Source organism: Hibiscus syriacus, unplaced genomic scaffold (assembly GCF_006381635.1).
Source record: "Hibiscus syriacus cultivar Baekdansim isolate YM2019G1 unplaced genomic scaffold, ASM638163v2 tig00110044_pilon, whole genome shotgun sequence".
Taxonomy (NCBI): Eukaryota; Viridiplantae; Streptophyta; class Magnoliopsida; order Malvales; family Malvaceae; genus Hibiscus; species Hibiscus syriacus.
The window spans coordinates 1,537,200-1,551,974 of NW_024062574.1; the positions used below are offsets into that span (position 1 = coordinate 1,537,200).

At 35.1% G+C, this 14,775-nt stretch overlaps 2 protein-coding genes across 2 annotated transcripts; one reads left to right on the forward strand and one right to left on the reverse strand.

Annotated features, from left to right (window-relative positions):
• The first annotated feature begins 4,428 nt into the window (after window positions 1-4,428).
• Window positions 4,429-7,925, forward strand: LOC120213824 (probable linoleate 9S-lipoxygenase 5). Its single transcript, XM_039211883.1, has 9 exons — window positions 4,429-4,747; window positions 4,836-5,128; window positions 5,205-5,445; window positions 5,527-5,865; window positions 5,994-6,079; window positions 6,162-6,269; window positions 6,352-6,656; window positions 6,734-6,997; window positions 7,072-7,925. Exons 1-9 carry the CDS (start codon window positions 4,513-4,515, stop codon window positions 7,838-7,840), a joined length of 2,640 nt encoding a protein of 879 aa, XP_039067814.1. The 5' UTR covers window positions 4,429-4,512; the 3' UTR covers window positions 7,841-7,925.
• A 1,536-nt stretch (window positions 7,926-9,461) lies between these two features.
• LOC120213825 (primary amine oxidase 1-like) lies at window positions 9,462-13,661 on the reverse strand. Its single transcript, XM_039211884.1, is given in 6 exon segments — window positions 9,462-9,643; window positions 10,605-10,654; window positions 10,657-11,148; window positions 11,860-11,973; window positions 12,402-13,102; window positions 13,105-13,661. Coding segments are annotated over 6 exon segments (1,971 nt in total). The 5' UTR covers window positions 13,562-13,661; the 3' UTR covers window positions 9,462-9,486.
• Window positions 13,662-14,775: the final 1,114 nt, after the last annotated feature.

The following is a 14,775-nucleotide window of genomic DNA, read 5'->3' on the forward strand; positions in this document are numbered from 1 at the left end:
AATATTAAAAATATTATTATTTTTATAAAAAATATAATTTCTCTTAAATTATAAATAGCCCCCAAATTCCCAAAATCTCTAAATCATACCCTTAATCCATCACCGTCGCCATTTCCGATCACGACCACCACCGCAAGCGTAGTCCTTGCCATCCTCATAGTCATATGCCGCCCTATTTGCTGCCGATTGGTCGTAGGAATCGCGTGGGATCGTGATTTTTAACATAGGGTTTGAGGGTATAAAACATTGATTTGTTGTCGATTGGTCACGATTTCATAGGGGTTTTGATCGGGGGAGGTGAGGTTGGGTGGAGCTTCGTTGACGGGAAAGGTGGTGGTGGGGATGAGTTTAAGGGTTGAAATGAAGATTTTTAAAGTTTTGGGTTTATTTCGAAATTTCTGTGTTTTATTTTTAAAAAATATATATATAATTTTATTTTTAAAATTTTATACAAAAAATTAAAATTGTCAGATTGTGACACGTGTCAGTTAAGGGGAGAAATTAACACCGTTGACAGCCTGAACACCTAAATGGATAACGTTTGTAACGTTAGGCACCTAGATGAACCGAAAAATATTATAGGCACCTATTTATGAAAATATGTATAGTTTGATGACTTATTTTATACTATAGCCTGTATTGTTCGTTGAGTGTGATGAGATGCGTTCCTAGAAAATTCTCAACACCTTTTCACACTCTTTTACTTTATCTTTGATGAAATATATCTAATTTTATTCATCTTCTTTTGTTTCCATAGAGATGTAATTGGAATTTCTCTTCATAATGTTTCAAGAAACTTTGGATAAAATTTCAAAACTTTGCCTCCTGAAACTGTTTTGACGGCCCGATTTTCTTTAAAAACCATATTTTTAAGTAAGAGTTTTGAAATTTTTATCAAAGTTTTAAAACTTTTATAAACATTGTGTTTAGAAGTTTCGATACTTTCACAGTAGTTTAGAAATTTTTCCATAGTTTTGAAACTTCATGTGCAGGTGGCCTTAATTGCATGTTTTTAAAGCTTTTAACTACTATAACTCATTCCAACGGTCATAAACGGTTAACAACTCATTCCATACGATAAAAACACTCCGACGACACTTGAAGAAGCTTACTACACATGTTCAAGCTTAGATATCAAGAGAAAAGAGTCTCCATTCTTATTTCCTTCGTTTTTCTATTGTACATAAGTATATAAACTTAATTGCATATCTTTTGTATCCATTCTTGTGAGTTTAATTTTTGTAAAAAGTCACCTAGAGAGGTCTTCTTGTTTACACAAGTTTCCCTTTGTTGAAAACGGGAGTGGTTCTAGTTTAGCCTTGAAAAACTAGAGAATTGTAAATATTACTCTTGAGCCTAGAAAAGCAAAGAACGAATTAGTGGATTTGTTAGAAAATCATTGGTGTGGAGTTAAGGTAGTGGACATCATCGTGTCAATTTTTCTATCTTTTATCGCTTCCATACCAAAATTTTTTAAGAATAATTCAACATCCTCTTGACGTAGTTCGATTGATCGATCGAGCCAAATAGTAAGTTACTATTGATCTTCTCAAACTGGAGTTGAAAGTATCAATCAGAAATCTCAGCGTTCATTTCAGCCGCCAATAAGTCTTTCGATAGCGCCAGTTACAACCACTTGTGACCCATCCATAGCATCCTCAAGAAACAACAAATCAATAGGAAGCCTATGCGCAGAAGAACTAGTTCCGTGACACCAACAAGATGCATGTGTGAGAGACCTGGAGCCTATGACATGATTAAACTCTTGTTGTGGACACAACTTTATGTGCATCACATGTGAGCTGCAAAAGAGCCTCTGAAGTTGTATGTTTTGAATAAATCAAATTTTTGCACCAAATTATAGCACTACATATAAAGTGAAAAGCCACCATATGAACTTCTTTTTCTTTCTCATTTCTGTCCTAATCATTGGATATAATTGGCACCATAATGCCTCGAAAAGAATAAGACGAAGAATAACAAATATAAGTTGTTACATGTTTCTTTGTTGGGTGGTCAGCACTTCCCTTAAATAGTTTGGTGACCTGATTGATAATAATTCAAAAATGGTGGTCAAAATGAAAAAGTCTATAGCTGGGTGCTCACTAGTGCAGTTTACCCTATTATATATTATAGTTAATGATAGAAATAAAAATAGACATGTGAAGACTTAAATTAAGCCAATTAAAAATATAATAACACTTAAATTGCTAAAAATCTAATATATTATTTATAATTACTTTAAGATTTTAATATTTTTAAATTAAATTTATTATTAATGATTATATATAGATATTTAAAACTAAATTAAAATTTAATTTAACATACCCGAACTCACGAGCATACTTTAAAATCAAAAGATAAATTTATAATTTGAATCTTAAATATTTTATCTTATGATTATAATTTGAATATTAAATTATTTTTTAATGATTTCATATATATATATATATATATATAACCATTAAAAAAATAAATATAAAGACAATAAATTTAGTTTTAAAACATTAAAAATCTTAAAACAATTATAAATAAACTATTAGATTTATTTTAGTGATTTATGTGTTGTCATATTTTCAATAAGTGTTTAAATCCAATTAAGTCAAATCAATTATAAATAAACTATTAGATTTAAGTGTTCAAATCATATTAAGTTATTTTAATTTTTTTCTACCTAAACTTGAATAAGTTATATAACATAGGTATTATTTTATGAATTAGTTCAGTGGTTAAGGCATGCACATGTTACTCTTGGGTGTTAAAAAACTTATTAAATTAATTAAATAAAAAACCCTCTAATCAGATTATAACACATGTCACAATTTGATTGGAGAAATAAATTTATTAAATTAAATTGAAATTAGGACCCAATTAAGAATTAAAGGTAATCTTGGTGATCAAATTGATTATTTTTAAAATCTAGGGGATTTAATATATAAGTTTAATATATGAAAAGAATACAAGATTTTAAAGTTGATGCTCAAATTAAGGCATTAGACAAATTAAAAAAAGAATCAAGTTCAAATTGCATTAAATTATCCAAGGAAACAAATCACATATATAAGTAGAGACCAAAATGGAAGAAAACAAAGCAGGGTTTCAACACCGCGAATACGTAACTTTACAAGGACACACACCTTAATTATACCAATTTTGTTAACTGCCACATATACCATTCCGTTAAATATTAACGACGAGTGGCTATATTGAAATCATTTAAATAGTTCAATGGTTGTATTGACACAAATTTCAAAATGGTTGTCATTTCGAGACCAAACTCATAGTTGGTGGTCAATTAGGTAGTTTACCCCAAATATAAAGGGCAAAATATAAAGGTGATAAAAAATAATATCGAGCAAGATCAGACCGAGGGTATATTTATACTTCAAATTTTTTGGCGAGTTTAAAATATTTACAATAATATTATTTTCGAAATGGATTGAGATTAAATGAAGTATGTAATATTTCAGGTTAAAATCGGAAATCAACCTCAATATATAAAGAATGGGGGTGGAATCTTATGTATTGTTCTTTGAGTGTGATGAGAAGCATTCCTACATGAAAATTCCCAGCACATTTTCACTCTCGTTTACACTATCTTTTGTTTCCCATAGCGATGTAATTGGAATTTCTCTTAATTACGTTTTAGGAAATAATTTATTCATAAAAAATAAATTTAAAGTTAAAAATTAAAATAAATTATACAGAATTTATGATGGACAATAGCGTGAAATAATTTAAATGCAATACAAATACACGTAATATATATGTAAAATAAATTTTTAGTATGCAAATTTTATATAAATTTATAATAATTTGAATTAACAAATTCTATACAAACCATTCCCAGTTCCATTTCCTTTTATTATCATTCTTAATAATATAATTATAAGGGATTATCATTTTTTTCTTTCTGGTTCTCAAGGCTTCATCTTGATTCATTTGGACCGATTCGAATCGCATATCTGATTTGGTAGGTGAGTCTTTCGGCGGGAATTTTTTACATTCACAAGAACTCGAACTTAATACCTACTTAAATGAAATCAAATTGTTTACCACTTAAACTAACTAAACATTATCACTTTTTCGCAAGGGTGAAATGATGATATAAAGTACATAACAAATTGAATAAGTTTAAGTCAATGTCACACATTTTTTGAGTGAAGACGATATTGGATATCTTCCTTGCATTCTTTAGTATTAAAATTTTTATATTAAACATTAATAAAAAAATAATATTAATTTTTAAAAATAAATTAATGTCTCACTCATATACTTTATAATATATATAATCAGCTACTTTAATACGTGCTAATAAAGAGAGAAAGTTATGAGATGCTTTCAATTAAAAATAAATAAATAAATAAAGAGATGAAGACTAAAGTTATGAACTGCTTTCAATTTAAGATGTTGATGCGTTCATCAACTCCAAACACAACCAGTTTCCGTAATTTACATTCATTTCTTCATACTGAATTGTTAAAATTCTTTGGTTTTCTGGCTTGATCTTTGATGGGGTACTGTCCAGGTTCAAAGGTGTTCGACAAAGCCATATTGGAAGATAGCCATAATGAGAACAACAACGAGAGGAAGAAGTCGATGATGATGATCAAAGGGACAGTGGTTTTGATGAAGAAGAATGTGTTGGATATGAACGATTTCACCGCTTCTTTACTAGACCGGGTTTACGAGCTCTTCGGCAGAGGCGTTTCTTTGCAGCTCATCAGCGCTGTTTCCGTCGATCCCGGTCAATTTTCTTTCCCCTGAAGCAATGTCCACTAAGTGTTTGTTTATACGTTTGATTCGTTTATAACATGATTTTGTTAATGAAGCAGCCAATGGGACGAAAGGGAAGCTCTGGAAGCCGGCAAATTTGGAGAAATGGGTCACGAAGATCACTCCGTTATCTACAGGAGACGTGACGTTTTCGGTCACATTCGAGTGGGACGAATCATCCATGGATGTTCCTGGAGCTTTCATAATAAAAAACAAACACCATAGCCAGTTCTATCTCAGGACCGTCACCCTGGAAGATGTTCCTGGCCATGGTCGGGTACATTTCGTTTGCAATTCTTGGATCTATCCGACGCATCGGTACAAATTCGATAGAGTTTTCTTCTCAAACAAGGTAACTTCGGCATCAAATCTAACTTGAGAACTTTGATTTGTTTAGCCGTTAAGAACTTTGATTTGTTTTGTTTAAGACCTGTCTTCCATGCCAAATGCCGGAGCCTTTACGTGAGTATAGAGAACAAGAGCTGGTAAATCTCAGGGGAGATGGAAAAGGAACGCTCCAAGAATGGGACAGAATTTATGATTATGATTTATACAATGACTTGGCAATGCCGGAAAAGGGCCCGCATCATCATCGTCCGGTTCTCGGAGGATCGTCACATCTTCCATATCCTAGAAGAGGAAGAACAGGTCGGAAACCACACAAACAAGGTAAGAACTGTTTTTTACAATAGCGTTCGTTACGTTGGCAACCATAGTAGTAAACATGACAACCGGAAATGCATCTTACAGATTCCAGGACGGAGAGTAGGCTGTTTCTTCTAAGCTTAAACATTTACGTTCCGCGAGATGAACGGTTTAACTCAGTGAAGTTTTCAGATTTCGTTGCCTATGCTCTGAAATCTCTGTTTCAGGTATTGGTACCCGAGATTGCAGCATTATGTGACAAAACCATCAATGAGTTTGATTCCTTTCAAGATGTACTTGATCTCTATGAAGGTGGCATAAAACTGCCTAGTGATGCCACTATTAAGAAGATAAGGGATTGCCTTCCTTGGGAGATGATCAGGGAACTCGTTCGTAATGACGGCGAGAGATTGATGAAGTTCCCGATGCCCGCCGTTATCAAAGGTATACAACGCTTCCCCCATCCTACATTTCTTTCTTTTGCATACGAAAAAGGTTACAGGCCGGAGATAAGAGAATACAGAGGATAGGTTTGTCTTGCAACTTATGCATGATGCCATGTGTGGTTACAGAGGATAGGTCTGCTTGGCGGTCGGATGAAGAGTTTGCACGAGAAACTCTCGCCGGTGTCAACCCGATTATCATCAGTCGGCTTGAAGTAAACATCTAACATTTCTTTTAGCTAGATTGCAAATATGTTCCGGTTTTATCTGATCTCGAAAGCTATTTATGATATGTAGGAATTCCCCCCGGCCAGCAAGCTTGATCCTAAAGAATATGGTAACCAGAAAAGTACCATTACAAGGGAACATATTGAGTGTAACATGAATGGACTCACTGTGGAAGAAGTATCATATCACACATCATCTGTTCTTGTTCGTTCGTAACGTGTTTTTTTTTCGGAATACTAATAGATTGAATTCGATTCAGGCTCTAAAGCACAACAAACTGTTTATATTGAACCATCATGATGCCTTCATGCCTTACCTGGGGAGGATAAATTCGACCGCCACGAAGACATACGCCGCGAGAACATTGTTCTTCCTGCAAGACGACGACACGCTTAAGCCACTAGCGATCGAGTTGAGCTTGCCGCATCCACAAGGGGACAGCCACGGTGCAGTCAGCAAAGTTTTCACCCCGGCGGAGGACAGTGTCGAAGGTTCGATATGGCAATTGGCCAAAGCTTATGCTGCCGTGAACGATTCAGGCTACCATCAGCTCGTTTCTCATTGGTATGAATGCAGAATTACTGGGGGGGGGGGAAACAGTGGCTCCATGTCGTTTAACAATTTTTTTTCTTGATTTGCAGGTTGAACAGCCATGCTGTGATTGAACCATTTATAATCGCTACTCATAGACAATTGAGCGTTGCTCATCCCATACATAAGCTTCTTCATCCCCATTTCCGTGACACGATGAACATAAATGCTTTGGCTCGTCAGACTCTAATCAATGCCGGTGGGGTGCTTGAGTTGACTGTCTTTCCTGGTAAATATTCCATGGAAATGTCGTCTGCTATGTATAAAAACTGGGTTTTCACTGACCAGGCTCTTCCTGTTGATCTGATTAAGAGGTAAGCAATATAATTTTATATGAAAATTTAAGTAATTTGATTTTGTATCTCATAAGGTTCACCCCTATTTTCAGAGGAATGGCGGTCCCGGACTCGAGCTGTCCTCATGGACTCAAACTCATGATAAACGATTACCCTTACGCCGTCGACGGTTTAGAAATCTGGTCCGCCATCGAAACATGGGTAACCGAGTACTGCAATTTCTACTACCCATCAAACGAAGCAGTCAAACACGACGCCGAACTCCAATCATGGTGGTCGGAGATCAAAAACGAAGGCCACGGCGACCTGAAAAACCAATCATGGTGGCCGGTTATGAACACGAGAGCCGACCTCATCCAAACATGCACCATCATCATCTGGATAGCCTCCGCTTTCCACGCGGCCGTCAACTTCGGCCAATACCCATACGCCGGTTATCTCCCGAACAGGCCGACAGTCAGCCGTAGTTTCATGCCGGAACAGGGCACCGACGAGTACGAAGAGCTTAAAGAAGACCCAGACTTGGCGTTTCTGAAAACGATCACCGCACAGTTCCAGACGGTGCTCGGCATTTCGCTTATAGAGGTGCTGTCACGGCATTCGACCGACGAAATATACCTCGGGCAAAGGGATACGGAGGAGTGGACGACGGACGAGGAACCGTTGGCGGCGTTTGACAGATTTGGGAAGGAGCTGGTGGAAATCGAAAGGAGGATTATGGAGAGGAACAATGATGGGGAATTGAAGAACAGAGTTGGGCCGGTGAAGATACCGTATATGTTGATGTACCCGAATACGTCAGATTATTCTAGGGAAGGTGGACTTACGGGGAAGGGTATCCCTAATAGTATATCCATTTGAAGGTCTTTCCATGGCTGGGAAGGATCCAATTTATGGTAATATAATTTGTACCTTTTGTTGTTGTTGTTATTTGTGTGTGTCCAGTAAATGCTTGATTGGTGGTGTAATTCATTGCTTCCATACAAATTTGTTGCTTAGTAAATAAAGGTAATGCTATAAAATTATGTTTAATCATGTCATGGTTGGACATTTTTCTCTTAAAAATAATAGGGTAAATTATGTGTTTAAGTATCTAAATTATCAATTCTGATCCATTTTAATATTTAATTTTTTTAAAATTATACTTAAAGTTTAGTTTTTATTTCATTTTAGTACTCCGTTAAAAATTAAGATTAAGTTTTGAAAAAATTAAAAATTTAGATACTAAATAGACCAAAAATGACAGTTTAGGTACTAAAAGTGTTAAGTTTTTAACGGTGGGGTATTAAAATAAAATGAAAAATAAACGTTACTTATGCTTTTCAAAAAACTGAAAGTTTAAGTACTAAAACAGAAAAAAAAATGATAGTTTAAGTACTAAATGCATAATCTACCAAAAATTATAAGATAATCCTTATTTTTATTTTGTGAAAAAACATACTTTCGAATACCGTTTGATTTTTCGATAATTAAACATATTTTTTCAAAACTCAACGGGTGGAAAGGTAGAGAAAGAGAAAACGAGTTGCATATCTTGATTTCATGGCGATCAAAATGGTAGATGATCATAATGATTTAGGTTTTTATGAGTTATGAGTTTAGGGTTGAGCTTTATAAATTTTAAAGTTATTTAAGTTAATTTTATACTGATAGAGTGATAGAAGACAATAAAACGAATTCTTTGATATCTTAAGTGATCGAAAAACATTAGAGAATATTAATTATAGCGTTTGTATAACGTATATTGAATGAAAATGTAAAATTTTCATCTAAGAAAAAAGAATATAAATAAATAAAAAGAAAAATAATGTAAATAACAGGCAAAACTTTCGAGATAATGTTCTGAAAGAAATTAATTCATGAGCTAATGCACTTCCGAGATTAATTGCTCAAATAGGGTGAAATCCACAGTATTGGTTGTAGGTCGCCATGCACTCCGGGCGACCTTGTAGGTCGCCATGCACTCCTGGCGACCTTCGCCATGCACTCTGGGCGACCTACCCTTGCTCAAACAGAGAGAATGAACGTGTTGCATGGCACATGCACGTCCCAACACATAGGTCGCCATGCCCTCCGGGCGACCTTGTAGGTCGCCATGCACTCCGGGAGACCTACTCTCGCTCGGCTTCCCTCAGATTCCCTCGCATAGCTCGCTCGGATGCCCTCGCATAGCTCGTTCGGATGGCCTCGGTCGGATGGCCTCATATGCACAGCGTGTTGGGACGTGCATGACACATGCAATCTCTTGTAGCTCGCCGGGAAGACATGGCGACCTAGTAGGTCCCCCGGAAGGCATGGCGACCTACGGCCAACACTGTAGATTTCACCTTATTTGAACAATTAATCTTGAGAGTGCTTTATCTCGTGAATTAATTTTTTCCAGAACATTATCTTGAAAGTTTTGTCTAAATAACATATAGATTTAATATCAATAAAAAAATAATTTACACCAACACACGTGACATATATTATCATTCATGATTTGACACTAATAATTGAAAAGAATATTAAAGCAATGTAGGGTTGGATTCGAAGAAGTTCGCCGGCCGGAGTTGAAAGCCGCTGTGAACCGACGACATCACCGGGAAATCTTCTTGATATGGGCTGTGGTGGATGCCTACGGTGTACCATACTACTATATCTTTGTTCTCTATCACTCTGTTCCTGCAACCACATATTAAAAACATGCAAATATTAATATAAATTTAAAAATATTTACTAAAAATAATTAAATCGAATTAATTTGGGTTATAAATAAACAAGACATATATTTACTACTTTTATAAAAATTGAATCTGTAACTCGAACGTAATTATAAACTACGATTCTTCTAATGTATGAAAATATATGCTACACATATGGTCACTAAACTATATAAATATGATTTATTGTTAAGTAAAAGTTTTAAAAATTACAAAATAATCATTAAAAATTTATCAAACTATTATAAAATAATAAATTTTGAGTGAAGTACATAAATGGTCCCTCCATTATAAGATAATATTTTATTAAGTCTCTCAACTATTAAAAGTTATAAAATGATCCTTTAACTATAGAATATTACTTTGTTAAGTCTCTCGACTATTAAAAGTTATAAAATAGTCACCAAACTATTTATTATGTTCCAAAATTATCTTTTTTGGTTAAAAAATTGGCAGTTGTCTAAGTTGGATATTAAAATTATGACTGAGATATGATAGCCGTTTGAGATTATGAAATCATATTTTATCATATCATAGTCAGTAGGTTAACGTTTAGCTCAGAATGCCGTCAAATTTTTAACGAAAAAATGCGAGTTTGAAACATAATGATTAGTCAGGTGACTATTTTGTAACTTTTAATAGTGGAGGGACTCAACAAAGCAACACTCCATAGTTTGAGGATCATTTTATATCTTTTAATAGTCGAGGGACTTAATAAAATAGTACCTAATAATCAGAGGATCATTTGTATACTTTACCCTAAATTTAATAAGTTTATAGACCATTTTGTGACAGTTCCATAAATTGTAATGGTCGTTTTGTAACTTTTGAAACTTTAATATTCAACATGATTATTTAAATATAGATTGCTGACTATTTGTGTACTCCTAGAATATTAAGAAAAAGGAGAGCAAAAATGTTACCTCTTGGTCCAAATGGCTAAGCCATCATCTCCACGGCTTCGATCGGCATATAAAACCCACCGGCCCATCTCTCCGACTTATTATAAGCCGTCACCCAAACCTGGTATTTGGTATAAGCCGCCCTAATTTGAGGATAATCATCGTCGGCTAACAGAGAAGTCAGCGGCTCACCGGGTATCAGCCGGTAACCCACTTGATTCCCGAGCTTTGTTTCCTTATTTGGGTTCACGATCAACAAGTCGGCCGGCTCTAAGCCGAGCCGGAACCGGGCATCGGCTTCGGTTTTGGCGGTCTCCTTCACAACCCTCCAATAGCTTTTTCTCGGAGAAGCGTTGAACCCCGTTACTCTTTCCGTTTTCTGTTTCGCCCTGACGAAGGAGTTGCCGTTACCGTCGACGTCGAGATCCAAGTAATACGTGAGGAAATGGTCGTGATTAACGGCGACGGTGTTGTCCGCTACTAACGTGCCGTACACATCCGCCGTTACCTGCTGCTTATTCGTGTAAGGACTGCCTTTCAACAATAAAATCCCCGTTAAATCCACCTGAGAAATTAAATTATATAAAGAGTTAACTCCACCCACTAGTCCCCAATGTATGACCCTCATCCTAAATTAATCTTTAAACTTTTAAATATTTTTATTTCATCCTCAAACGATCAATATACGTTAATCATGTCCCATGTGTTAATGAAACCATTCTAATATCAATATACGATTTGACATAAATGATAATTATTATTTGTAATGATTTTATAAATAAATTGATAGAACAAAACTAAAAAATAAAAAATCTTTCGTTTTCATTCTAAGTAATGATTTTTATAATAAGTAATATAGCATTAATTATCATTTGTGCCGCATCATATTCCTACATAATACATATTAGTGCCATGACAATCAATATATTTTTATTAATTATATTAACAGTGACATGATTAGTATATATCGGTGGTTTAGAGATAAAATTAGAATGTTTAAAAATCTATAAATTAATTTAAAACGAGAGTTATAGTTTAAGAATAAAATTAAAAAAAATAAAAAATTATAGACTAATTTAAGATAAAGATAACTTTTGTATAGATTATACTACTATGTATACTCATATCGCAATCGACCTAAAATAGAGATGATAATTTAACTTAAATTTGATGAGTTATGATCGGATATATTCAACTTAAAGTCAGATATTATTTAAGTTTAAGATAAAAAAATCTATGATTCTCGAGATAATGTTAGATTAAGGTTGAGTGTTACCCCAATTTTGATGGTGCCGCATTGCTTGAATTCCCAATCAAGTACGTAATCATAGTTCCCCACGGTAGCCACCATTCTAACCACCAAACTTCTTTCCGGTTGACCACTCCTTATCTACCAAACCACGACAATTCAATTTGAACCAACAGTAAATCCCACATACTCATTACGTATACCATTACGCATATGATAAAAAAAGATAAAATACACAAATAATCCCTCAATTATTCATTATATTTTAAACTCGTCTTTTTCTATTAGAAAATTGATGATATTATGAATTACACATTAACTTGCTGGCTGTGATATGATAAAATTTAATCCCAGAATGTGAAACAATTATCATATCTCAGTCATCATGTTATCGTCAATCTTATACAACTACAAATTCTTAATAGAAAATGACGAATTTAGAACATAATGAAAAGCCAAGTGATCGTTTTGTAATTTTTAATGGTTGAGTTACTTAATAAATAGTTCATTATAGTTGGGAGACCTTTTGTGTACTTTACCCTAGAAAAAAAACAAATAAAGTACCTTACCACAGTTCCAGGGTTATTGATTTCAGCATGTCTCCAACCAATATCACCAGACGACCTTTGAAATATACAGATAACCCTTTGCATTTTCATAGCCTGCCCATCCGCCCCCGCGACATACCCGTCCATGTATTCCGCATCCGCCGGACAGTCGATCGACGGCTGGAGCGTGCTTGCCGAACGTCCGAACCCGAACTCTCCGATATCCATGAATGTCCTGAAATACCACTCACTTTCTGGATCCATGTACGGAACAAAAGTTTCAGACACATGACCCCTATATAGAACCCGGCGGTACTTCTTCGTGTTCGGATCGAGAATCGAAGCCGTCGATATCACAGTCCCGGCCCTAGCATTGAACCCCACATGGAATTTCCAGTTCTCCCATTTCACATTGTTTCCTTCTATTTTGAACCCTTTTCCCTTCCTGTTATTGTTATTACATGTGACATGATCCGTGTTCGTCCTCGATCGAAAATCAGTTCCCTCGGCTTTAGGCAAAGGGACTCTGAATCTATCGACATAATTTGTGATTCGCATCGAATCGACGTCGACGAATATACTGATCCCTTCGATCGGCCTCGCGTAGACATTAACGGAGCCACCTCTATAGTAACATGTAAGCCTAAGAGCCCTTCTCGTCACCGTTTCGCCGTACCAACCAACAGTGAGAGGTACACACGAGACTTCGGACACATTTAAACCCTACCTGTAATCGATTTCACGAATTTGGGGTATTGAAAAGGCAATCTACTAACCATGACGAACTCGATAAAAGTGAACGGTGGGTACCCGTGACCGGTGTAGACATGGTTCGATATGATCGAACCGGCGACTAGGTCCACAACAAGTTCCCGAGTCTCCCCTCCGGCTCGAACCACCACCTTGGCTCGTCGAGAAACAGCGTTTTTTTCCTGTTTATCTGAAGATAACCAACTAAGGACATCGTTCTTGTCTGGTTCTTCGAGATCGACGACGTGATACGTCAAGTTCGGAAGAGAACCGATATTAGACTTATCGACAATGAGCGTTATCCGGTTCAATTCGGATGGGGTGAGAGGGTCTAAGGGATGATCATAAAGGCTAAGACTTAAACAACATTGTAATGAAAACGCTAGGATGAATAATGGAACAGTCATGGATTTATGTCCGAACAAAGACATTTGACCTTAGCTGTCGTGATCTAGGGCAACAACTGTTTTGAACTATATACAAGTGCTCAAAGGGCAGGGACTAGGTCCAACTGCTAAATTAACGTTGAAGTTCGCTTACCAATAAAGCATAATATATTCATTGCCAACACCCCCATGACAATCCAGAATCTCTATCTCGACTTGAATTCATTCGAATCAGATATTTATCAAACTTTGATCGAATGAATCTCGAATAGTTTCCCATATATCTCGCCCGATTGGAAAATTAGAATATTCATCTGAGATCTCTTAGAGTTCAAAACTGCGATTCTCCTTTGATTGTCTGTTACTCTTTGTACTAGTCTTCTTTAAACTTTACCGATAATCATTGTGTCGGTCACGTCACTTGCATGATGACATAATTGTGTAATATTCTAAAAGTGGATCACTAGTTTTTGGGGTTTTTTTTCTCTTTAAAGGTCTAATTCTCCTCCCAGCCCCTGTAACTTTGTATATTTGAAGATTAGTTTATGTTCTTTTAATTCTAGGAATTCGACCACACTAATCTTTTAATTTGATAAATATTTTTAAAATTTGGAAAACGCTACACAATCCAAATTAAAAGAAATCCTTTCGACGATGGACTTAAATTATTAAATCTAGAGAGTAAAGGACTAAGTATCTAACATGTGAAAAGTGTAGGGACAGGGAATAGGATTATACCTCTTTTAAAATAGTTCATAAATCCTTGTTTATAAACGGGGCGGTGCAATTTTCACATTGCAGAAACCTTCAAAGGTACTTTACTTGCAATAAAAGCAAGAACGATTTGACATTGCTTCTAGCTTTTAAAATGACCGTATAAATAATATAGTATTTTAGAAAACTTAAACATTCAATCTTTTAATTATATATAAATTCTTCAATCAATTTTCTCATAATATCTCAAACTTATATATATATATATATAATATTATATAATATCTTAATATATATATATATATATATGAAAGACGTGTTGTGCAGGCTGTGCTCTATAAATTCCAGGAGATGCTATGCTGGATATATATATATATTATAATAGTGGAAAAAGATATTATTAATGGAGTTTTAAAATAGTAAATGTAGTTCTCATGTTAATTAAAAAATTATATATATAGCAGCTAACATTCAAGCATTAGTGTGTTGAAAGAGGCAAAGTCGAACGAAGAAGATTTTTTGGGGAAATGGTCTGATATCTAGAA